The sequence below is a fragment of the Lepidochelys olivacea genome (genome assembly GCF_965140295.1).
Source record: "Lepidochelys olivacea isolate rLepOli2 genome assembly, chromosome: 16".
In the NCBI taxonomy this organism is placed as follows: domain Eukaryota; kingdom Metazoa; phylum Chordata; order Testudines; family Cheloniidae; genus Lepidochelys; species Lepidochelys olivacea.
Window position 1 is genome coordinate 15,156,273 of NC_140426.1, and position 26,466 is coordinate 15,182,738.

At 40.4% G+C, this 26,466-nt stretch overlaps 1 protein-coding gene across 1 annotated transcript; it reads left to right on the forward strand.

The window, feature by feature from the left end:
• Positions 1-25,855, forward strand: GLE1 (GLE1 RNA export mediator). Its single transcript, XM_084650534.1, has 16 exons — positions 1-137; positions 3,264-3,494; positions 5,165-5,290; positions 5,613-5,761; positions 7,143-7,203; positions 9,750-10,004; positions 11,145-11,373; positions 12,000-12,118; positions 13,441-13,510; positions 14,599-14,741; positions 15,737-15,927; positions 17,419-17,548; positions 18,007-18,111; positions 19,607-19,689; positions 19,871-19,934; positions 22,269-25,855. The coding sequence occupies exons 1-16, from the start codon at positions 39-41 to the stop codon at positions 22,335-22,337; spliced, it is 2,124 nt and encodes a 707-aa protein (XP_084506660.1). The 5' UTR covers positions 1-38; the 3' UTR covers positions 22,338-25,855.
• The last annotated feature ends 611 nt before the right edge of the window (positions 25,856-26,466 follow it).

Sequence of the window (26,466 nt, forward strand, 5' to 3'; positions counted from 1 at the left end):
GTGGAGCTGGCCGGCGGCGGTCCCGCGGCTGGGTCGAGATGCCGTCGGAGCGGTATCGCTGGGAGACCCTGGAGGCGCTCAAGGGTTCCAGCAAGGGGCAGCTGAGCTACTCCCAGGACTGGCTGCTGCGGGGTGAGGTGAGTGCGGAGTGGGGGAGCGCTGCGGGGACCCTACCCCACATATGGGGGGGACACGACTGGACCCGCCCCCGCCCAGCTCTGCTCGGGGACCCCCCCACACACAAGGGGCGGGGCTGGACCCACCCCCGCCCGGCCCTGCTCGGGGACTCCCCCCTCACATGCAGGGGATGGGGGTGCTGGACCCGTCCTGCCAGCCCTGCTCTGGTGATCAGTTTGACTGACTTGTTTGGCTTCTTACCCATTCTTGTTAGGTCACTGATCAAAAGTGTTTGGCAACTCACAGACTAAGACCCACTGGTGTAAACAGAGGTTTTATGAGCCACTACTTCGTGCATGTGTCCTGACTGGTGCTGTCTGAAATCCTGTTTGCAGTATTTTATAGTTGGTGGCTTATATAAAGATCTCACTCTGAAAACTTCTGGCCCTTCAGGCTACTACTTAGTTCTTATTGTTGCCTCAAAACCCCCAAGTATTATAGCTTTACGCTTGGCTTCATTTTTAAAGCAATTAATGAAATAGCTGACTTCTGCCTCCCTCCCACCCAGTGTATTAGTTAATCTCAGATCATTGGTGGTGATCTCTGTAGTGCAAAGTTTGTTTCCAGTGAGCTGGGCTTCTTGAGAGATTTTTCACTCTGTTCAATATTCAATAAAACTTCTCAGACTTGGGTTGACGACAGAGTTCCCTTCTTTCTTAAGTGGTGTTGCGGCGTACCTGGCAGCTACAGACAGATCTATTTTTAATTTTCTGCCTGGTGAGTAGATCCCTTGTTGGTATGCAAGAATGGACCTACTGGCTGGTGGTCCTAGTTTGTGGGGCTTTTGATTTGGTTGAGTATATGTGGCCAGTACATTTGGCCCTTAGGACGTTACTACTCCTTGTGTATAAAACTTCCTTTTGAACTACGTTTCGTCAAGACCTTTCTTTGGCGCTTTCCATAACTGTTCCCAAATCTATCTGTAGATTAATTAAATTGTAATGACGTGTTGACTATGCTAGGTGTTTTCCAGACTGAGAAAAATACAGTGTCTGCCCTATAAGATGTTGCAATATAAAAAAGACAAAGATGAGGCTGGTAAACAGAATACAACAGACAAGCAAGACGATTAGAGCAACGTTGACTGATGACAAATTAAACATGTTGCATTCTCCCCTCCGATTCGTCGTCTTTTTGATCCCCAACAACAATACCCAGTTTCAGTTCCACCTTATGTGTCTCCTTCCTACCATTTGATCCCTGGCCTCTAATACATGAGTAGTTACTCCTGGGATAAGTTAAATAAATAAGTAGATGACTAAGGCCCAGTCTATACCTAAAACTTAACTCATCCTAGCTATGTCGACCAAGGGTATGAAAAATTCACACCCCTGACAAACGTAGTTAACTGACCTAAGCCCCAGTGTAGACACTGCTAGATCAACGGACAAAGTCTTCCATTGACCTAGCTACTGCCCTCTCAGAGAGGTGGATTAACTATAGTAACAGGATAATGCCTTCTGTCGCTGTAGTCTCTCTACGCTATCGTGGTGCAGCTGCAGCATTTCTAGTTTAGACATACACTTAGCTGGCTTCTTGTAGGCATAATATCAAAGAAGTAGACCCTGTGGAGTGATTTAAGTGAGGAGAGATTAAGTGGCTGTGTGGACCAGCTCAAGAAGGGTGTTCCATGCATAGGGGGCAGCAAGGAAATGAGTGCGGAGAAGTGTGTAGGAGGAGAAGACAAATGGTGTATTGGGGCTGACACAGTAATATCATGTAATATTGGTATCTGCACAATGAAGCCTTGTGAATGAGACCTGATCAGAGCTTTTTCAAGATCAGCTTTTTTTCTTAAAGTTAAACTGTTGTGTTTTAGAGCGGTAGCCGTGTTAGTCTGTATCAGCAAAAACAACAAGGAGTCCTTGTGGCATCTTAGAGACTAACAAATTTATTTGGGCATAAGCTTTCATGGGCTAAAAGCGACTTCATCAGATGCATGGAGTGGAAAATACAGTAGCAGGTATATACACACAGTACATGAAAAGATGGGAGTTGCCTTACCAAGTGTGTGTCTGGGGGGGTCAGTGCTAATGAGACAATTCAATTAAAGTGGAAGTAGGCTATTCTCAACTGTAGAATACCAAGGGAGGAAAAATCACTTTTGTAGTGGTAATGAGGGTGGCAAATTTCAAACAGTTGACAAGAAGGTGTGAGTAACAGTATGGGGAAATTAGTTTTTGTAATGACCTATCCACTCCCAGTCTTTATTCAGGCCTAATTTGATGGTGTTCAGTTTGCAAATTATTTCTAGTTCTGTAGTTTCTCGTTGGAGTCTGTTTTTGAATTTTTTTTGTTGTTGTTGAAGAATTGCCACTTTTAAAGTCTGTTGTTGAGTGATCAGGGAGATTGAAGTATTCTCCTACTGGTTTTTGAATGTTATAATACCTGATGTCAGATTTGTGTCCGTTTATTCTGTTGCATAGAAACTGTCTGGTCTGGCCAATGTACATGGCAGAGGGGCATTGCTGGCACATGATGGCATATATCACATTGGTAGATGTGCAGGTGAACAAGTCCCTGATGGTGTGGCTGATGTGGTTAGGTCCTATGATAGTGTCCCTTGAATAGATATGTGGACAGAGTTGGCACCAGGATTTGTTGCAGGGTTTGGTTCCTGGGTTAGTGTTTTTGTTGTGTGGTGTATAGTTGCTGGTGAGTATTTGCTTCAGGTTGGGGGGCTGTCTGTAAGTGAGGACTGGCCTGTCTCCCAAGGTCTGTGAGAGTGAGGGATCGTCCTTCAGGATAGGTTGTAGATCCTTGATGATGCGCTGGAGAGGTTTTAGTTGGGGGCTGTAGGTGATGGCTAGTGGTGTTACTTCCTTTGTTGGGCCTGTCTTATAGTAGGTGACTTCTGGGTATCCTTCTGGCTCTGTCAGTCTGTTTCTTCACATCACCAGTTGGGTATTGTAGTTTTAAGAACAAATGCAGTTTTATCTTCGAGCTTGGCTGTAGACGATGGATTGTGTGATGTGGTCTGGATGAAAGCTGGAGGCATGTAGGTAAGTATAGCAGTCAGTAGGTTTCTGGTATAGAGTTTACATGCTCATAGAAGAAATTCTCTCTCTCTCTCTCTCTCTCTCTAGGATATTTTGGAAGGATGCCGGTCCCCTCCCAAGTTGTCATCCTACTCTGGCTGGGTGCTGGATCGAGTGATCTCCCAATCTCTACAGGAAACACCTCTCTCCCGAAGTTCAACACCCAATGAATCCATTCCTCATACAGATGACCAGCCGCCCTCCCTTGCAAAGACCACTTCTTCTGCCAGCGAGCTGGGCTCCTCACCACTTTCATCTGCAGCACCCAGTGAATCAAAGGTAGCTAGTTAACTAATAACCCATATATAAGCAGCTAGGGAAAGAGCATGGTGGTCTTTAGCCTTAATCTGCCTGATCAAGGATGATCCAATGGTCTACTAGTACTAATGTGTTAATTTGTTCTAACAGTGAATGTACTCAGCTTCTTGGATAGGTTAACTGGAAATAGTGAGTTGGAAGGGTGAGTGCATCTGGCCCAGTAGGAGACATTATTGAAGAAAGATGTCAAACTCAATTTGGCAGTATAAAAACATTAGTTCTCCAGGCTGTCACTGTGAGATCTAATAATATGGAGGAAGGATGACTGTGGGGTGTAAATCTAGGCTTTTAATGAAAATGAATGGGTGCATCTTGTGCTTTCTCCTGCTTGCTCTCCAAAGTCCTTCCAAGTTACTTACAGCTGTTAGGCCCCTGTTACAAGGTAGAGTGGAGAGGAAATAGGACAATTAACAGCTAAGTTTTGAAGACTGGATGTAGAATGGGGTGGAGAAACAGAAAGTGAATAAAGTACTTTCAGTCAAATTGAGTTAGGAGATTTTTTTTGCAGCAGCTTGGCCTCCTGTAGAATTATGAAAGAACTTGCTAAGGAAGCCATCTTGAGTAATGCCACATGGATCTGAGCATCTGGTGAAGTTCTACCATGATTTAAAAATTACTTAGTGTTAGAAAGCAGCATGAGTGTAAGTGACTATTTCTCTAGGTACAAGAAGGCTATAAGTGTGGTTCTTTGGGGCCTGGTGTGGAGTCCTGTTTAATAGCTAAATATTTATAACTCAAGAAAACGTGATAGATTTGCAAACCTTTAACCAACATAGCAACATGATCTACATCTTTTTAGAGCATTTCAGGCTTGGTATTGAGGCATCTAAAATATCAGCTGCCACTTAACCCAGATATCTGCAAAGTAATTCACATCTAGGGAATGAATTTGAGTTTTGCATGCATTTGCAAGATGCTAGCTAATTTAGAGACTTAGGGGTGGGGGGAAGACACAGGGCAGATCTTATTATGGACAGTTCACTGTTTTGTACTTAATGGATAGCAGTCATTAATTGCTAAAAGCGTGATAGTTGGCATTTTAAAACCAATATGTCTTTGACTTGAATATTGCATTCAGTTTTGGTCTCCTTCCCTCAAAAAGAATGCTGACTTTCTCAGGTTGTGCAATGAAGAGGGCAAGAGGTTTTGGAGAGATTGTGTGAGGCAAGATTAAACTTGTGCTATTTAGTTTCCTTGATGAAAGTTATCAAATAATGAATAGTTTGGAGATCCATCAGTCACTTTCCTTTATCTAAAGGTAAAATACAAGAGAGACAGGGGACTTAATGACCTGGATACAATTCCCTGTTCTGCCACAGACTTCTTATGTAACCTTAAGCAAGTCACTTAGTCTCTCCGTGCCTCAGTTCCCCACCTGCAAAATGGGGATAATATTTCCCTACCTCACAGGGTGTTGTGAGGATAAATACATTAGATAGTCAGGCACTCAAGTACTGTGGAGATGGGAGCTGTATAAGAACCTTCGCTAGATAGGCAGTAGTCTGCTTTGACTCCTTTGTCTCTTATGGTGCATGCTATTTTCTAGAGAAAGATTGTCAGTTTATCTAGTTTCCTGCATAACTTACTGATCTAATCTGTCACTGACTTGGTTTGTCCTGCTGTCCATACAGGGCAATGAAGATCTTAGTCTGCTGGAGACAGACCACAAAGTCCATCTTCTTGTTCTACCATCTAAAGTTACAGAGGTGGAAGGCTGCATATGGATGTACAAGGAGGTCCATAGGTTGAAAGGAAAGGTAACAAGGCATGCTGAATCACTGGGGTAATACGTAGCCAAATGTGATGATGATCCACCAAAACTAATGGGGATAAGCAGATAACCCCTAAATTAAAATATGGTTATCTTGGCCTAGTTTGTGCTGCTTTGCTTGCATTACCTTGTATGCAGATCCCAGTGATTACTGTAGCACAGTTCCTATCTCTGACAAAGTCTCTGGTGGGGATGTTTATGTGAAATCTGGCCCTCCAGAGCCTACTCCCTTCATTAGAAGTCACAGGGCTGTGTTCAAAATGCATAGTGTATGTGAAAGGCTCTTCCTTTCTCCTTGAAATCCGCAGGAGGGGCTCAGGCAGAGGCAGGAGCAGCAAGAACAGATGGTGAGAGCGGTTTCTGATATGGCGAGTGAGCAGCTGAAGCGCTTTGATGAGCTGAAGGAATTAAAACAGCATCAGGAATACCAGGACCTGCAGGAAGTGATGGAGAAGAGGTAAGGGTAGTTCTCTTATGTGACCTCTTAGAAATGCAGCAACTAACTGGTGTTGTTGGAGACTGACTAAATAGAGTTTTGATTCTTAGATCTGTAAACCTATTAAAAAAAAAAAAGCTACTTTCTGTTGAGATTTGTGAATGAATTGGTACCTAATAGATGTTTTTGTATGTCTTGTTGAATATCATACATCAAGAAACTATCCTTCGTGATCATATGCTCAAACATGCACATGGGTTTTACAAGTAAAGAAAATTTAATGTAACGTTATGGTTTAGAATTTAAGTACATGGAAGTCACTTGCTGCCTTACACATGGGTATTAAAGTATAAAGTTGACTCACTATCTGTTGATACAAGTATTCTCTATTGGAGGCTGAGCTGGTAGCACTACCTATTATTAAGGCTGCCCAACACTTCCCATTCTAAGATCCTGTTTTCAGTTGCTTTAATTTTGCAAAGCTTTAGCTGTTTAGCCTGAAGTTTTCCATACCAGGGGTCTGCCTTGTGCTGAAGATTTCAATCCACCCTGAATGGAACCCAAGATTCCTGAATCTCACTGTTTCTCTGCCATCAGCAAATATCTATGAAATATACTGGCAAAATGTCTCATCTCACTCCAGTGCTGGTTCACATAGCAATAGTAGATAGTTATTCACTATCAGTTATTCTGTAAGATCAAGTGGAAGAGGTCACTGCGGTGGATCTGAAGGTTCCAGCCCTGCTGATGATCCACATGTGATGACATTTGTTTTTTCAGTTTGCTGTTTTTTAAAACCTAGGAAATTTCTCTCTCTCTCACTCACACACACATGATTAAGGTTGCAAAGTAAAGCACTCAAAAGTTCAAAAATCCTTAATTTGGGCTTCTTGTGGAAATGTGTTGTGATAGTCTTTAATTACAGATTCACATACTATTTTTTTCCACAGGACCCTATGTAAACTAAATAGGAACTTGGAGGTGTTAAAAGACATTTATTTAACAGTACACAGCAGTAGTTCAGGACAGGAAGTGAAGGCTGTTGTATCTAATTGATCAAGAATGGAGAGTGTAATTCACCTTTTGGAATTTTGTCAGGACTCTGGGGTTAACACTTCTGTGATTTATGCTTGAAAATCTCATATGCAGCATCTTTGCATTTACTGTCCTACTGGTATTTATCTTTCAGGGTGTTTTTCAGGTGATTCCAGCTTTCAGTAAGTGGATGAAGAGAGATTGCATCTGATGGAGTTCTTCTTTAAACCAATTTAAAAATAGCTTCTCTGGTGTGTCCATAGACTGTACTTCATCCGGAGCATGTCTTGGGGGAAGAGGGTGGGGAATCCTTCGAAGTCCTTTGAAGAACAGAACAATCCCTCATTTTCTTCTGCTTGTATTTCAGCTCTAGGGAGGCCCAGGGTCAGCAGGAGAAGTTGAAAGAGGAACATCGACACAGAGCAAAGGTCTGAACTTAGAAAGGGTAGTGCTATTACAAGAAAGGGTGGTTGGCCTGTGTTTGGAAGCTAGGACTTGCACAGATTTAACTGCTTTAGTGATGCATAGCATAACACATATGTAGAGTGAAAATGTACATTGCAGTGCTGCCCCACATATTTGCTACATCCCCATGGGAATGCAGATATTCCAGTGAAATGTTCATCATTTAGGACATTCTGCTACATTGCAGGAATAGAAGCAGTTACATTTCACTCGTGGCTGAATCATAGTTAAAATGAAAGGTAGTTTGCTACTGACCTCAGATGGACCAGGGCTTTAGCCCTTAATATATAACTATTCAGGACAATGTCCATAGCCATTGAGGCATTGTAACCCAACTTGTCAGGATGTTGTCCACCCTTCACTTTTGTTCTGTGGTAGTAAACCTTTTAGTTCAATGTATAAACAGAGACGTGTACTATTCTTGTGTGTCCTGATCAGATTTTTTTTAAAATGGATTATATTTAAATTAAATACATTTCTCTTTAAAAATCAATAGATTTAAAATTGAAATTACTCCTATTTTATGTCTTAAATTTACTATAATCCATTAAAACCATTTAAAGTAAAATAAATAATATTAAGCAGTATGTGTTCTTGTTGTAAAATCATAGAAATGTAGGGCTAGAAGGGACCTTGATAAATCATCTTGCAATGAGGAAAGACCAAGTATACCTAAGACAATTCCCTGACAGGTGCTTATCCAACCTGTTCTTAAAAACCTCCAATGATGAGGATTCTACAACCTCCCTTTGAAGCTTATTGCAGTACTTAAACTATCCTTGTACTTAGAAACAATTTCTTAATATATAATCTACATCTTCCTTGCTAGAGATTAAACCCATTACTACTTGTCCTACCTTCAGTGGAGATGAAGAACTATTGATCACCATCCTCTTTATAACAGTCCTTAATATATTTGAAGACTTATCAGGTCTCCTCTCAGCCTTCTTTTCTCAGGACTAAATATGACCAGGTTTCTTTAACCTTTCCTCACAGGTCAGATTTTGTAAAACCTTTTTGCATTTTTGTTGCTCTCCTTTGGACTCTCTTCAGTTTGTCCATGTATTCCTTAAAGTGCGGTGCTCAGAACTGGACACAGCACTCCAGCTGACACCTCACCAGTGTACAGCAGCAGGACAGTTACCTCTTGTGTCTTACATATGAGGCTTCTGTTAATACACCCCAGAATTATATTAGCCTTTTTCACAACTGCATCACATTGTTAACTCATATTCAATTTGTGATCCACTGTAACTTCCAGATGCTCTTCTGCAGTACTACTGCCTAGCTAATTATTACCCATTTTGTAGTTGTGCATTTGATTTTTCCTTCCTAAGTGAAATACTTTACACTTGTCCTTACTCAGATTAATCTTCTTGATTTCAGACCAATGCTCCAAAACAGCCACAGAGCTGGTGGGGAATTTTTCAGTAAAACATTTTTTGTTGGAAAATGCTGATTTGTCCGAACTGAGACTTTTCTCAGGAAAGTTCAGTGAAACTTTCATCAGGAAGACTTTTGAGGCTGAGATTGGAGAGAGGCATAGGGAAAGCCTGTCTGACTTGCTAGCCCGGTGGTTAGGGGTTCACAGATTCAAGTCCCTGTCTCCCCCACATTGCAGGTCAGCGATCTAACCACCAGGTTATAGAGTTAGTCTCAGTCAGTGTCTGTCTGTCTCTCTCTCCCCCCCCAATGAATATTTTATACGAAGTGGAACAGCTCCAACAGGAGAGGTTGAGACAGACCCACTCCGCAATAGCAAAGAGCCTGGTAGTTAGGGAACTCTCTTGGGATGTGGGAGACCTAACCACTGAGTTATTGGCTATTCTGGGGTGGGTCTCTCCGATTTTCTACAAAAATATTTGGAAGGTCTCTGTTTCATCCTGATGTGGAAAGGGAAAAACTTTTTAAATCTTTTTTTCCCCCTCCCTTCAGGACAGGAAAACCATTTCCTACCCAGCTGCAGTACCAATAACTTTACCTGCAGTTTGATTTGTGAAACTCCAGGGTGATGATCAGGAACTTGAATATGCTTTTGCTTTTTGTGTGTGCTGCTGGTCCCTTTGTTGGCCAAACAGTCTGAGATACCAGCTGGAACTGCCGTGTCCCAACCTGCATTGCTCGGCAGCAGTCAATGTATGTTATGAGCAGGCAGGATTTGTCCTTCCTTTGGATGTTGCTAAAATCTTTCTCTCTAGACGGGGAGTATATTTGGACTAAATTCTTCAAACTCGCCCTGAGACTGTTGCTGCCTCCAGAACGTTGAGTCCTGTGGTAACAGCACCAGTATGCTGTAGTGTGGCTCATGCTGTTAAAGGCTTTGTAGAATTTTTGCAGTGGGGATTTAAACCAGGGCCAGCAAGAGGAGTGACTGGAACATAGTTTTTAATCAGATTTTCCTGAGCATCCTTGCTTGTGGGTAGCATGCAGGGACTGTATAGGTAGTGTTGTGAGAAAAGCTTTATTTATGTAGCTTATCTTTACACTGTCACTCTCTCCTCCTCTCCAGATTTTAAACCTGAAGCTTCGTGAAGCAGAACAGGAGAGGCAGCGTCAGGAGGAGTTGGAGCGTCTGCGCAAGGAAGAAGGCCAGGAAAGGCTACGCCGCCTCTATTCTATCCAGGAAGAGGTGCTGCAGCTTAACCAGCAGATTGACCCCAACTACAGACATAAAGACTTGCCACGGATAGATCTCTCAGGGTTCAGTAACCGTGGCAACCAGATCTGTGGGCTAGTGTCTGGGCTCATTCGCACCACTAGTGAGGTAATGAGGTTCTAGATTTCCTTTTCTTTTAAGTTAGCTTCTTATTCCTTGAAGGGAGACACTAAGTCAGCTAGTTGAGAGGTGCTTTGAGATCTTATGTTGCCACAGAAGAGCTTGTAGATGCAGTTCTTGTGCACTGGTTAATCTTGAAAGAAAGAATCTTTTTCTCAATGCACTTTAAATGCTTCCTTGAAAAAGTCTTAAGGGGATTTTTACTGGAGAAGAGACACTTGATGTTAAATATACTGTAAAATGTTAACGTTAGATATCTCTCTTTTCTGAGACCATGCTAGAACTGGAGTGGCTGGTCAAACAATTGTTTGAGATTCAATGATGCACAGTGTTCAGTAGGTTCCAGCATTCACAAGCTTTCCTATAGCATCTAGGCTTTCTCACAAAACTACTCTTCTCTATATGAAAGGTGGGAGACAGAGTGAACCAATGACACACTTCTAAAATTTGGCATGGGCTGGGTTAGTTCTCAGTTCCAGTCTATCATAAATGTCTTGTAACTTCAGCTTTAGCTGGCATTTAAAGTAACCCTCTTCCCAGTGGAGTTAAAGGGAAATGGATATTCAGGCTACATGGACTTGCTTCTCTAGCATGATCCCTTTTTGTTTTACCCAACCCTGTTAATGGAACTAATGTATTGAGAGTCTTGTCTGGCCCCATCACTAGACTCTGTGTCTGTCAGGTTTGCAAAGGTGGTTATTTTTCCTTAGTTATAATAAGTAAGATGGTATTTTATTTTTTTTATTTTATTTTGCTACATTGCAGTGGATCCCTTTCTGTATCTAGAGCTTGACTGTAAAAGAGTAAGTAGAAGTCTTCAGTAATTGGTTTACACAGGCATAGGAGGCAGAAATTCTGCCTTGTCTGTTGTGTACCAGGAAATGACTAAAGGCCACGAACTTGCTTCTCTTGACTGGTGGTGTGAATTAATTACTGGTTCTGGAGGAGGCAGTCTGGGCTTTCCAGTAGAATGGTGCTGCCATTGCACATTGAGGATAGTAGACCGCATGTGCATTAGGTTCACAGCTTCTACACAAAGTATCTAGGTGCTGTTCTGGGGGCAGCCTGCCCTCAATTGGCCTTTTGGTAGGGGGAACTTTAATTTGCCTTTTCCTTGTTTCCTGGTAGAGAGGTTTCCCTACTCAGGTAGATGTAGCCAACACTGAGCGAGCACTGCAGGAAATGCGAGGGTTAATATCTAGCATGCAACAAGAAATTGCCACAGCTTTGGAAGAGAAAAGGAAGCGGGATGAAGACGAGGAAAGAGAGAGGCAGAAGGAGTTACAGAAACAAGAGCAGCTGAAGGCCCAGACTCCAGTCCTTGCACAACATCCACGGGGGAAAGAGCAGAAGGAAGGTAGGTCCAGCTCCAGTGAGACCTACCTTACTTTACTGAGTTCCATTGGACTGCCACGCTAAACACTGGTTCAGAAATGCACAGGCTGCCGGAGCATCACCGTGGGTAGGCTTCAGGTCAAACAGAACTAATGTGGGTATGGGATTGCTGGCAGAAAGCTTCATTGACACTGAAATTGATGTTTCATAAACTGGTTATGTTAATTGAAGCAAAAACAGTCATTCTTGGACAATACACATCATGCTGGGACAGGAGGGACACAGACCGTTAATAGAGTAGGGGAGAACCTGGTGGGATGATGTGTGCTAGGTTACATGCATGGATTATTAAAGGGAGCCATTTCTAATTCCTCACCCCTGCTACCATGTGCATCTAGAATGGCTTACTGTTTGTCTGTAACTGAAGTTCAAAAAATCCAGGCACAGGAGTGATCAGTCTTCAAAGGGTGGACTTTTGTACAATTTGCAAAGCCTTAGTCAGGTATAATTGATTTTCTAAATTTGGTTGGGGAAGAACAACAGCTGCTCAGAACTTCTGAGTCTTGATAATTTTTGTGGAACATTAGGATTTCTGATGTCTTCGTTGTGGTAATAGTGTATTTTCATGTGACTGCTTTTCTTGTCTAGTATTAGGACTTCAGGTTAAGGCAGAGGAGAGCACAATGCAGTGGTATCAGCAATTGCAGGATGCCTCTGACCAGTGTGTTGCTTCCTTTAGTGGATTGACTGACTGCAAAGACAATCAGGTATGGCTACTCTACAAATCCAAATTATAAATATTGTTAGGAAAACTCTCTCCCTCCCTCCCCTGTCTTTCTACTTGTTTATTGTCTAATACTTATGTTGAGTGGGATGTAAAGCAGCCTTCAGAATGGCCCTGAAAACTTAGAAGCCCACCTGCAAAACCTACTCATCCATCTTTTACCAAGATTATGATGAATAAATGCTTTATTCACCTGTCAAAAAAATCCCTTTCTTTAAGAGGGTGCGTAAAAAATTTTGAAAGTCTGCCGTAGAGCAGATTTTTGTCCTGTGTATATTTGTGATCTGGCTTAAACCCAAAAAAGTGAATAACTTGGAGTTGGGGCTGCCAGGAAGTCCTTAAACAGTAGCTAATGCCACAAAAGACTTTGAAAAACATTCCTTTAAACAATCCTGTTTCTGCATCTCTTCTCTCATTCCTGGTGAGAAAATGGTTGGTTTTTTTTTTTTTTTTTAATTCAACTTGTGCCTCTCACATCACATATGTAAATTGTAAATTTCCACAGCAGGCAATATTCTCAAATGGATTATAGTAATGTCAGGTGTGGGAGGAGTATTGACAAATCACATTGATTCAATGAAGCTTTTAGGTTTCAATGAAGTTGAAACCTTGAGACAGTAAAATGTTAAGCAGCAGCTACTGTGCTTTCACGGGAATTTATTTTTTATTAACACTTCTCAGTTATAGTACTGGTTTTTTTGTTTGTTTTGTTGTTTTGTTTTTTTAAATACTGCAGGAAAAGTTTCTGGCTGCCTTAAGGGCTGAGCACCTGCTCAATTTCCAATTAAAAAATACTGTAGCAGAACGAAACCTAGATACTATAGACTTGTTCCTGCCCTCCCAATGCATCACACACACACACTTGTATGTATCTTGGAAAATCAGATACTTCATGCTCAGGCTTTTCAAGATGCGCACAGCAATGACTGTGGCAGAATGAAGTGTCATCAAGTCCCAATTACATATCTTCCTTTTATCTTCAAGGAGGCTGGCACATTGCTGTCTCAAAATGAATTCTTCATTTATTAGTCTGAAGCTGTTCAATGTACCGTTCATCTTGTGTTGTATGTTCCTGTGCTCGAACTTGATCAGCGTTTTCAGCCCAATCCTGCAAGGACCTGAATGCCTCCTTTGTGTGAGAGTGCTTTTAACTCCTATTAAAATCAGTTGGAGTTAGTGCTGACTGCATCCTTGTAGAATTGGGCCACTCATGAGAAGTGTCTTCCCTGTGGTGATATGCCTCTTTGGGCTTGATCAGGTCTCTTGTCTGAAGTGATTTTAACAGCTTTTTACAATCTTCAACAGGTGAAGAATATCAGAATGGATCTCCAGAAAGCAGCCAGCATTCCTGTGAGCCAGATTTCATCCATAGCAGGTCAGGAAAATGCTGAGAACAATCCCAGCTGAGATGCTGTTAACCTTTAAATATCTGAGGGGAACATCAAGCCTGCCCTGTATCTCTGCATTGCTATTACATTGGAGAGCTAATGTGGATGGAGTCCCGATCTTTGTTATTTGAACTCTTTACTTGCAGTTGGGAGGGTATTTTCCTCAGCTGGGAGGGATCTTATTGATTTTTAGCACATTTCAGTTCTAGTGAGCAGATTTAGGGCATAGCTACACTTGCAGATGTAGAGTGTTTTGAGTTAAACCAGCCTTCGGAGAGCGCAGTAGGGAAAGCGCTGCAGTCTGTCCACACTGACAGCTTCAAGCACACTGGCGTGGCCACATTTGCAGCACTTGCAGCGGCATTGGGAGCGGTGCATTATGGGCAGCTATCCCAGCATGCAAGTGACTGCAAGGGGCTTTTCAAATGCGGGGGGGCAGGTGTAGAGTGTAACAGGGAGTGTGTTGTGTGTATGTGGGGGGAGAGAGAGAGTGGGTTTTTGGGGGCTGAGAGCATGTCAGCATGCTGTCTTGTAAGTTCAGACATCTCACACAGCATTCCACACTAATGGTTACTTTGTCTTGGAGCAGATAAGCAGCCGGCTGTCAGAAACGGAGCTTTCAAAGGGCATATCTGCATTCCTGCAGCGATTCAAAAACAATGACAAGAGTGGCCACTTGACTTAAGGGGATTATGGGACGTTTCTGGAGGCTGATCAGAGCGCAGTAATGCAACACCGCATTCACGCTGACGCCCAGGCATTTCAGCGAAGACGCAGCAAGCGTTCATCTTCTCGCTGAGGTGGAGCACCAGGAGCGCTCCAGCTGTGGAGTCAGAGCGCTCTACGTGCCTTGCTAGTGTGGATGGGTAGTGAGCTAGGGCGCCCAGGGCTGCTTTAATGCGCTCTAACTTGCAAGTGTAGCCAAGCTCTTAGAAATATTTAACAGGACTCTTACCCCCTCCCTTCAGAATCTGGTGCTAGCTTTACTGAGGCTGATGTGGTTTGGTTGAGGCTTGCTTGTTGGCAACTTCCTAATATTCTGTCTCTCCGTGCACTATTGATGATATATTCACAGGCTCTCAGCTAAGAGAGATATTTGACAAAATCAATAACCTTCTCTCTGGAAAGTCTGTTCAGTCTGGAGGGCGAACTGTGTCGGTGACTCAACATCCACAGGGTCTGGATTTTGTTTATTACAAACTGGCGGAGAAATTTGTGGTGAGGACACCTTGTCTTATTGGGGTGGTGAGGGTAGCCATAGCTTCTGGAGATTCTCTGGGATGCTGACCTGTCTCTTTAACTATTGAAAACAAAAGTCTTCGGAACTTATCACCTGCCAGGCTATGCTCACGCTATTAGAAAAAATGGGGTTATATTTTTTGGCCCAGGAAAAAGAGGAGCTTTGCTTTTTTCTTTATGCACTTGCTCATGTCTTATGGAAGGAGGCAAGGCCCCGTTGACTCCTCAACTTACTCCCTACACACTTTTAAAAAACAAAACAAAACAAAACAAAAAAAACCAGAGGCATGTGCAGTACCAGTGGAATGTAGGGTGATATTTAGCATATCATGTAGCACAAACCTATGCACATGCTCAAAATACACTATTGAAAACCTTGTAACTTGGCAAAATTTGAAACAAGAATTCACTGGGCCACTGAAACACACATCCGCAATCTAGGGACTATGTCCCTGCCAAGTTTCCAACACTTCCCTTTGAGGGGCTATAGCTGTTCAAATTATGCTGCCCCCTTTTTTTTATAGGGAGTGTTGTTTTTTTTCTACTCTCCATTCTCAAATGGCTTTAGCTGCATTTGCTGAAGATTTAAATCAATCAATAACCCTTGCTTTTGTGCTGACCACAAATGTGCAGAATTCTAGCTCAAAAGGTAAAACTTGGTTAAATTATAAGCATATGAAAATGGTCCTTTTAGAATGAAAATACTTGTGTAACCTTAACTGCAGGCTTTTGTAAATAGTGCCTCTAATCACTTACTCATTTTCTTTATCCTGAGAAGAAGGGTTTATGGGCCTCTGGCAAGGACATGTAGATTGTATTGTCCTCCCATATTGGGTAGCTGCGTGCTCATGGAATATATAGAAGCATTAGGAGCCTTCAGTAAAGGATATATGTAAACTAAAAAATAAATTAAAATGTTATCTTTGCTGAGCATTAACTTGAAAGGGGTGTGTGTGTATCTTTAATGTTTTCAGAAACAAGGAGAGGAGGAAGTGGCTTCTCACCACGAGGCAGCTTTCCCAATTGCTGTGGTGGCTTCAGGAATCTGGGAATTACACCCCAGGGTGGGAGACCTCATTTTAGCTCACCTGCACAAAAAATGCCCCTACTCTGTACCATTTTATCCTGCGTTCAAGGAGGGGACTCCCATAGAAGAGTATCAGAGGTAACTTCTCCATATAACTTCTCTTCTTTGGAGCTCTGTAAGGGCTGAGAGTAGCAGCTGGTAGGGAAATTGAAGAAATACATGTTTTCTTACATTAACCCTCATTTGCCCCTCCACTTCCTCAAAGGATAATTTACTGATCTAGTTTTGAAGTATCCAGTACAGAATAGAACCTTATTGCTTTACACTGATGATTGCCATTACTTGGAAATCTGAGATCAGGCCAAGCATGTCTAGAAGCAGTGTCACTGGTTTGTCTGCTGTTAAGTGGATGCTATGGCCGCTAAAATACCTCCACCCCCCAAAAATAGTGTTTCAACTAGGGCTGTCAAACAATTTAAAAAAATAATCCTGATTAATCACACGATTAAAAAAATCACTATTAATCACAATCTTAATCGCACTGTTAATAGAATACCATTTATTTAAATATTTTTGGATGTTTTCTATATTTTTAAACATTGATTTCAATTTCAACACAGAATATAAAGCATATAGTGATCACTTTATATTTTTTATTACAAGTATTTGCACTGTAAAAAAGAAATAGTATTTTTTAGGGCTTTTGATTAATTGCAGTTAACTCACGTGTTTAACTCAAAAAATTAATCACAATCACAGTTTTAATCATTCTGTTAAACAATAGAATACCAATTGAAATTTATTAAATATTGTGAATGTTTTTCTACATTTTCATATATATTGTATTCTGTGTTGTAAATGAAATCAAGTGCATATTTTTTATTTTAAATATTTGCACTGTAAACATAAACAAAAGAAATAGTATTTTTCAGTTTACCTCATACAAATACTGTAGAGCAATTTCTTTGTTGTGAAAGTGCAATTTACAAATGTAGATTTTTTTTTTTTGTTATATAACTGCACTCAAAAACAAAACAATGTAAAACTTCAGAGTGTACAAGTCCACTCAGTCCTACTTCTTGTTCAGCCAATTGCTAAGACCAACAAGTTGGTTTACATTTACGGGAGATAATGCTGACTGCTTCTCACTTATAGTGTGTCTGAAAGTGATGATAAGCATTCACATGGCACTGTTGTAACCGGCCTTGCAAGGTATTTATGTGCCAGCTAAACATTCGTTTGCCCCTTCATGCTGTTCAAACTTTCAGGTGTCACCAGTGTATCTTGTAGCACCTTACTGATGAGCGGATCTAGGGCCAGACTTTTAGCGTAGTTGCTTATCCAACTTTTTATTTATTTTTTGCTGGTGAAGGGATATATGTTTATCGATGTTTTCCCTAATCGTGGCCTTTTAAAAAGTGTTGTCCATAATATTCAGTATGTTTAAGACACTGGACTACTGAGCTCAGTGTTTAATAAGTAGCCTTCATGTGAATTCTTGCACAGCTCTAGCATATTCTGATGTTAAATTTGAGAGTTGTTAAAGAAGACTGAGAATTGGGGTCACTTTGGGAAACCAGTGAACCTGGTTTGGTATATTAATATTAGTGTCTTTCTTCCAATATACAGGATACTTGGTTATCAAGTTAAGGATTCCAAGGTAGAACAGCAGGATAATTTCCTTAAACGGATGTCTGGAATGATCCGTCTTTATGCGGCTATCATTCAACTACGGTGGCCTTATGGAAACAAACAAGTGGTATGTAAATGGTGCTTTAAAAATGTTATATTACAACACTAATTCTTGGGATAGGAACAGCATTGACTAAACTGATTTAAAATGTGGTTTAAAACTGATCCAGACTTAAGTTTAAACTAGTCATTGTGAATAGAGACAAACTGTGTTTAAAGGGACTGTCAACTTGAATTTTTTTAATTGACTAATTTAAAACAGTTCCAGCTTTTGATGAATTATGTTTTAAATAGTATGTTTTGAAATTGTTCTTAAAAATTCCTTTAAAAATACAAAGTAAGGGTTTGTCTGCATGTTTATAAGAGTCTCTATCAGAAAATATTCTGAAAATGCACAAAGTATTGTCCCAAAATAACTGTCCCTTGGAGAGCAAGTGGAACTGGAGAAAAATCTGGTAATGTTTTTGGTGGCAATATTTTGCAAGATTATCAAACATACAATGAGTTGCTTTCTTGTTCCTTTAGACTCACCCTCATGGGCTGGGCCATGGATGGCGCTGGCTGGCTCAAATGTTGAACATGGAGCCTCTCTCTGATGTGACAGCTACACTTCTCTTTGATTTCTTAGAGGTAAGTGATGTTACCTGGCATGAGCCTCACTAGCAAAATAAATAAGTTGGATGAGGAACTAGTCTAAAAGTCTGGCCCTAGGTCCTCCCATCAGTGAGGTGCCATAAGACGCATTGGTGACATTACTATATAATACGTTCAGATGCTGCTGGCTGTAGCCATGACAGTTTTTTTATAAATGGCCTGAGTTTCACCCCTCCTCTACCCCTCCCCACGCTTTTGAAAGGAGGCTTATGTATATTTTCAGAGACCCTTGCTCTAAAGAGTCCTTTAATTCCCTCAGTGATATGATTTCAGTTTTATCTGTTTAAAAAGCTGGACTCCCACAGTGCAGTGTTTGGCTTTTTATTACACTTGGTCCCTCAGCAGCTGAGGCAGTTCACATTAAGCTCATCAATATTTTTAATTCCTTATTTTTATTCTTCATATACTTGGCAAGCCCAAACTCACTAGTACTGGCACTGGCTGGTACAATACAGTGCAGAACGTTTTATGCCATATGGCCATCCTAACTAGATTGCTTCACAGAACAGGTGGGCTTTTACAGCAAGAAAGGGAGAGAGCTTGGTGTGCATTAATTGGGAGACTGATCCTAAGATACAAAGGTACGTAAATAAGGCACCAAGCTGGTAATGGATGAAGACCAAGTTGAGGCTAGTAAAGAAGCATGGATGGAACATAGACAGCAAGAGGAGGAGTTCTGTAGAAAATGACAGGTATAGATAAGGGCAGAAGTTTGTAGTGCCTTGAAAGTGGAGCAGAGAACTTTATGCAGAACTAGGTGGTAGCTACCAGAGAGATGCAAGACAGTGACAGCAGGGAGGTATTGTCAGAGTGGGGAAAAAAAAGGGTGGTTTTGATAGATCCATTTTGAATGGGCTCCATGGGGAGAGTTGAAAAGAAACTGCTATAATAGTCAAAGGGGGACATGACCAGAGAATAGACTGGCAAAATGGGTAAGGAAGAGAATTATTTTGGGGAGATATTGTTGAACAGGAAGGAGATCTCAAAGGTGGCGCCATGGACTGTGCATGGGTGAATGATGAGGAAACAAGGTGGTGTTGATGATGATGTTGGGGTGGGAAAGAGAACGTGCTGAGCTTCTTTAACTTGGAATATATGGCATTAAAATACAGGAATATGATCAAATATAATAGAAAACCAGAACTCTGCAAATTGGGGCAAATGGTTGCAGAAATTGGGGTAAATGCTTGCAGAAATTGTCACTAGTGATGGGCGCTTCATTCCCTGACATTGTAGAAATCCAGATGTTTCTTTTCTGGGTTCTAATGGATTTGGAGTCTTCTCTTGTTCTGTGGCAATCCAGATGAATTTCTGGAGTGTGATTCAAGATGCAGATGGCCAGCAGAGTTCAAACTATACTGCCTGAGTTCTTGAGGCATTTGTATTGTACAAATTTGTAAGAGTTCTCTCTCAATTACAAGGCCCAGTTCTGAATTCTGATCTCTGTTACCTTTATGGTTTTGTGTGCCAGGTGTGTGGCAATGCGCTCATGAAACACTACCAGGTCCAGTTCTGGAAGATGCTGCTACTTATCAGAGAAGACTATTTTCATAGGTATGACACCTATATATATAAACCTTATACAAAGAAACTTCTGTCAGTTTTTTTTCAGAATTAGGAGCATTTCCTCTTAGCTCTATATTCATTAGTGTTCTCAAGCTCTCCCCCATGTAAATAACACAAGGCTGTTTTTCTGTTTGTGTTTTGGAGCTCACTCTTGTTGATCTCCCTGCAGGATTGAAGCAATCACCATCTCTGGGCAGATGGGCTCTTTAATGCGGCTTAAGCAATTTTTGGAGGTAAAGCATTCTCTTTAAATTCTTGAAAGTCTCTATTTTTTCCCTTTTCTTAAAGATGTATTGTTCAGTCAGCAAATCCCATGCTACCTTCTGATTCCCAAAAGGTCCATGATTATGACTTTTTGATGCATTCTCCATTCTTATATGGCTTCTTTGTTACTGAGTCTGTTCAGTCTTCTTGATGATTATGACTCCGAAACCTCTCCCTTCTCAACTGCCCCTCTGTCCCCCCCATCATAGGCATCCTTTTGAAGAAATATTTTGCAAAGGTGTAAAATACACTTTATTTTGAAAGTGTCTTGCAAATATTGATTAGTTTTAATAAATATGAAGCTAGGAGACACAGGAGTTTGTGATTTTCTTACTTAAAAACAAAGGAGCACCCAAGGACAAAAAGGCCATTGCAGAGAAACTAAATGAATTCTTTGTATTGGTCTTCACAGCTGAGGATGTGAAGGAGATTCCCAAACCAAGCCATTCTTTTTAGGTGACAAATCTGAGGAACTGTCCCAGGTGTCATTAGAGGAGGTTTTGGAACAAATTGATAAACTAAACTGTAATAAGTCACCAGGACCAGATGGTATTCACCCAAGAGTTCTAAAGGAACTCAAATGTGAAATTGCAGAACTACTAACTGTAGTCTGTAACCTAGCATTTAAATCCGCTTCTGTACCAGATGACCAGAGGATAGCTATGTGATGCCAGTTTTTAAAAAGGGCTCCAGAGGTAATCCTGGCAATTACAGGCCTGTAAGCCTGACTTCGGTACCGAGCAAACTGGTTGAAACTATAATAAAGAACAATATTGTCAGACATATAGATGAACATAATTTGTTGAGGAAGAGTCAACATGGTTTTAGTAAAGGGAAATCATGCCTCACCAATCTACTAGAATTCTTTGAGGAGATCAACAAGCATGTAGACAAGGGGATCCAGTGGATAAAGTGTACTTAGATTTTCAGAAAGCCTTTGACAAGGTCCCTCACCAAAGGCTCTTAAGCAAAGTAAGCTGTCATGGGATAAGAGGAAAGGTCCTCTCATGGATTGGTAACTGGTTAAAAGATAGGAAACAAAGGGTAGGAATAAGTGGTCAGTTTTCAGAATGGAGAGAGGTAAATAATGGTGTCCCCCAGGAGTCTGTACTGGGACCAGTCCTATTCAATGTATTCATAAATTATCTGGAAAAAGGGGTAAACAGTGAGGTGGCAAAATTTGCAGATGATACAAAACTACTCAAGATAGTTAAGACCAGGCAAACTGGGAAGAGCTACAAAAGGATCTCTCAAAACTGGGTGACTGGGCAACAAAATGGCAGATGAAATTCAATGTTGAGAAATGCAAAGTAAGGCGCATTGGAAAACAATCCCAACTATACATATAAAACGATGGGGTCTAAATTAATGGTTACCACTCAAGAAAGATCTTGGAGTCATTGTGGATAGTTCTCTGAAAACATCCACTCAATGTGCAGTGGCAGTCAAAAAAGCAAGCAGAATGTTGGGAATCATCAAGAAAGGGATAGATAATAAGGCAGAAAATATCATATTGCCTCTCTATAAATCCAGTGTACACCCACATCTTGAATAGTGCGTGCAGATGTGGTCGCCCCATCTCAAAATAGATATATTGAAATTGGAAAAAGGTTCAGAAAAGGGCAACAAAAATGATTAGGGGTATGGAATGGCTTTTGTACGAGGAGAGATTAAGACTGGGACTTTTCAGTTTGGAAAAGAGATGACTAAGGGGGGATATGATAGAGGTCTATAAAATCATGTCTGATATGGAGAAAGTAAATAGGGGAGTGTTGTTTACTCCTTCTCATAACACAAGAACTTGGGATCACCAAATGAAATTAATAGGCAGCAGGCTTAAAACAAACAAAAGGAAGTATTTCTTCACACAGCGCACAGTCAACCTGTGAAACTCTTTGCCAGAGGATGTTGTGAAGGCCAAGACTGTAACAGGGTTTAAAAAAGAACTAGATAAATTCATGGAGGATAGGTCCATCAATGGCTATTAGCTAGGGTGGGCAGGGATGGTGTCCCTAGCCTCTGTTTGCCAGAAGCTGGGGATGAGGGACAGGTAATGGATCACTTGATGATTACCTGTTTGGTCCCTCTGGGGCACCTAGCATTGGCCACTGTCAGAAGACAGGATACTGGGCTAGATGGACCTTTTTCTTGCTTTTATAGCAGGCTTTTTCAGTGGAAGAGTTTCTTACATAACTTGAGTCCTATTGGGTGCAGATATTTCCATAATGTAGCCAATCTCTTTTGGAGGTTTGGAATTGCTTGCATTGGTTCTAAATTGACTTTGTTTTGTTTTGTTTTCCTAGAAATGTTTGCAGCGGAAGGAAATTCCTTTACCAAAGGGTTATCTGCCTTCTTCCTTCTGGAGGTCATAAGTCGGTTCCTTCCCATTTTCATCTTCACAGTAGTTCAAAGAATTTCCTCACCTACCTTCTTGTTACATTCAGGGACAAGAATACATAGAAATGTAAATCTTACATTTGTATTTCCATGGATGTTGTGGATATTTTCAACTGAAACATTTTACCCATCTTTGATCCTATTTTATGCTAAACAGAATTTGGAGCTTCAGTAACTTTTCTCATCTAACTTATTTTGCAAATAATTTAAGCCATTCTGTTTGCATTTCATTAGCTTTATGGACCTATTGTGTGTGTATTATGGAATATAAGAGGCTCCTTCACATCTTGAACAGTGAATGTGTCAAGTGCATAAACTAGTCTAAATGCCCCACTACACTTTAGAGTTTACTTACAGTAAGCAATGACTTTCAGGTGGGAATTTTGCTCTGAATTGATCAATCTGTGATAGTTTTACATGAAACTGCAAATAGAAATACCTCAGTACTTTAGTCATATTAAGGTCTAAATATAAAATCCTGTAAAACTTTATTTTTGCATTTTGTGTGTCTAGGCATTTTAAAGTTGTTTCATTGTTAACAGCATTGGAGCCCATAGGAAAATTCATTTTATATCTGGCTGCCTAAAAGTCCAAAGCAGCAAAAGTGGTGGTTGTGTTAACGAGGCTGATTTGATGTTGGTCAAATGTCACTTTGGTCGTAGAGACAGCATTGATTTCTTCATTTTTCCCCAGGGAAGGCCTTAAAATCAACAGCTCTTTCATTTTAACTTAGAAATTCTGATTTTTCCTAATGACACAGCATTCCTTATTTACCTGGGTTAGACTTGATTTTTATAGCTACATAAGCAATATGATGGCTGCTGAACAACAGCTCACTGCTTTCTGTTTTTTGGATTTTTTTTAAAAGGCTTTGCATGCGTGTAATATCTTTACTGTGAGGTTCATGAAACTAGAAGGATCCATGATCCACCATATGAAATGTAGTTTAGAATCGGTCTGACCAAAAAAAACAACAACAAAACAGCAGGTGGAAGGGCACTTAACAGCTTTGTGTCTTCTTCAGTACTGATATTGTGCTATCACATGAAGAAATTAGAAATGTAGAAATTAGAAGTTAGTCCCCTTGGCTTGTCTAAAGAAGAACTGTGGTATTGACCTGTGTTGAAAAAAGCCTTTATAGCTTGATCAGACATGGATTGTATGAGTTTTACTGCAGTTTGTGTATAAAGTACTGTAATAGTTTTGTACTATGATAGTGTAATGTTGAATTATTCTAAGAATGGTTCATTCTAGAATCTTCTTTGAAAAAAATGTTAAATTTAAGACTCTTTTTAACCTAAAGCTGATGCAGTTTACTTCTCTCTGGGTGCCTGCAATGGTGCCAAGTAAGTTTCTGGGAATCCTTAATGGGTGTCTGTACCAATATGTTATGGAAGGTCAGATTGGGAGGTGATTTTTGACAGTGGAGTGCACTCTGCCTGAGAGGCCATTGAAGAGGTAGCAGTTATGTGCTACACGTTAATATTTCTCCCATTTCTAGTGGACAGGTGCCCATATTGCAACTGGATAGCTAATTGACAGTCTTGGCAGGAAGAGAGATTTAATATGAAAATTTAAAATTTACATTTCTAACCCAGAGGGTGGCTTATTCACAAATGTGGGGTGGGAGGAGGGAAGGGGGCATTGTGGAGATGATTCTACTATCATTGCACATAGTATAGAATTTTAGTTTTTAATCCAGAATCTTCCTCCACCTTCCGTCACTGCCCTGCTCATGTGCTTAACTTCGGCCTGGAGGGGTCACATCTAATATTGGGGGGGTAATTCAGTTTGCATACTTATTCAATCTTTGACCTCTTTGCTGAGGTCTGGCAGCCTTGTAGTGAGAGCTTACAGCTAAAGTGAGTTGGATACCTAATCGCTGGGAACTGGGCTGGACACTCATTTTTTTTGTAGTCCATTTAACAGCCATCCGATGGTAGCCACTTGCTTGCTGTTGATCTGGGCTCTGGCTGAAGTAGTATCTTAGAATCAACTAGACCTCTCCTCTCTTTCTCCCTCTCCTTTTGTATATTTGATGAAGACCCTTTAATTCAGAAATAGTTCAGGTAGAGATTGTTCTAGCAAAATTAATAGCATTTTCATGTTTTATTGGCATTTTTTTGTCACTGAGACCTCCAAAAATGTTTTTAGTCTTTAGTGAAGAGCAAGTTTTGAGAGAGAGGAAATTAAATGAAAATAAGTAAAAACTCGGACAAGAACATGATTGTATGTATTTGAGAAATGACCATTGAGGCAAAGTGTTTCACAAAACACTGCCACAAACACTATTTAAGCAATATTATCACAAGATTTTGAGTATCTATGATGAACTCATCTACTGATAAAGCTTATGCTACAGTGTTTTTAATAATATGCATCTCTATAGCTTAAATTTTGTATGTTAAACTTTCCCAGGAAGCACATGTAAAAACACTGTCCCCTATACAAGAAGGAAAATGTTTTTTAATTTTTTTTTTTAAAGTCTGACTGCTTAGAGTTGGTAATACTGATAGCTGTTCTAGAATGCTATTGAAAGGATACAAGGGGAGATTGTCAAAAGCGCAAAGGACAGTTAGGTATTCAAGTCCTATTAGTGCCTCATAAAATTTCTCACTGTGCCTATGTTTAGTGTAGCAACCATTCCTATAATGAACAAACTAAAATGTATTTAATTACATCTTGAATATCTAATGCTTACTGTTGTGGTCATATTGGATATTTTGGTTAAATATTATAGATTTTGTTTAAGTTCTAAAATGTGTGTGGATCATGTTTTATGACAATATGCAAGGCAGGAAGCTTTGTATATTTTAGTTATTTAGGGGATATTAATGAAGGTGTATGTTTTTATAAATACCGTACGGATGTTGAGTTTCTCTGCCTTACTCATGAAAGACTGTTGCAATGGATTGCCATGATGTTTTGAAACTATATTTAAATAGAGCAATAAATTTATTTTTTAAAATTTTTCCACTTAATGTATTCGCATAACCAAAATGTAACACATACCACCTTTCCAGGGGTAGTTCATAATTGTATCTAGTGGTGTCTAATGTAACTGAAGTCTCATTTTTTGTTGCAACTGTTTTTTTCCATTTCTGTCGATTTGAGTGATGACCATCTTGCCTTACTGGGGTATTTAGAGAACTTCTCAATGCAGCGTAGAATAGAATGTATTTATATAATCTCAAATGCACTTAAAGGATTTGTTTCCAGTATGTATGCGTCACATTCATTTCAAATACAGTGTAAATGGGAACATCTGACATGAAAAATTGTGGTACATTAATGACCTGATCCAATTTAAATTGATGTGATTGATGTGACTCATGTACTTCATTAGAGATAATGGTCCTGTTGCAGTCCTACAGGTTCTGTTGCAATGTCTGTGGAAGATGATTTTTATTCTATTTAATTGCTTTAACAGCTTGCACAGGAGCTGAAAGAGAATGTATGTTTGTGGGCTTTTTAATAAAGAACAAAACCACAACTCTGTTCCCAGAAATTTTATTTATTTGCTATCTCACTGGGGCTTTAAATATATATGAGGGCTCCATACAACATAGTTTAGGGGGTATAATTACAGCATCCTAGTGTTCCTATTTAAAGAAAGACTTCCTTTTTAGTTGTTAACAAAACTGGTGCATAGACTATCTAAAAACAAAAACCTCTTACCTGTGCAGGCATTCAAATCTTTTTGAAACCATGATCTTTTGCCATTTTTACCTTGCAGGTGGGTTTGAGAAAGGAACCCTCTACATTATCTTTAATATTAATGCAAACTAAAGGTGCCTGCTTTTAGTAGTAGTACAGAAATCTAAACCTTGCTAAATATTTTCTTTTTATGGTAAATTAAATGTTTTTATGTAAACGTTGTGCTTTTTTTTGCACTTCTATCAAGGGAATGCTCCGGGGCAGCAGCCTGAAAGTGACTAGCACAAAGAGAATGAAAATAAACCGTTTCCATGATGGAAAAGTGGATGCGATTTTTACCATTATTTTCAGTTTTTAATCTTTCCTAACAACCCCTGTGGGTCCCACAACGAAGCCGGTGTACGAGGCTCGGCGTTGATCATCCAGTTCATGTACTCGGGTCGCTCA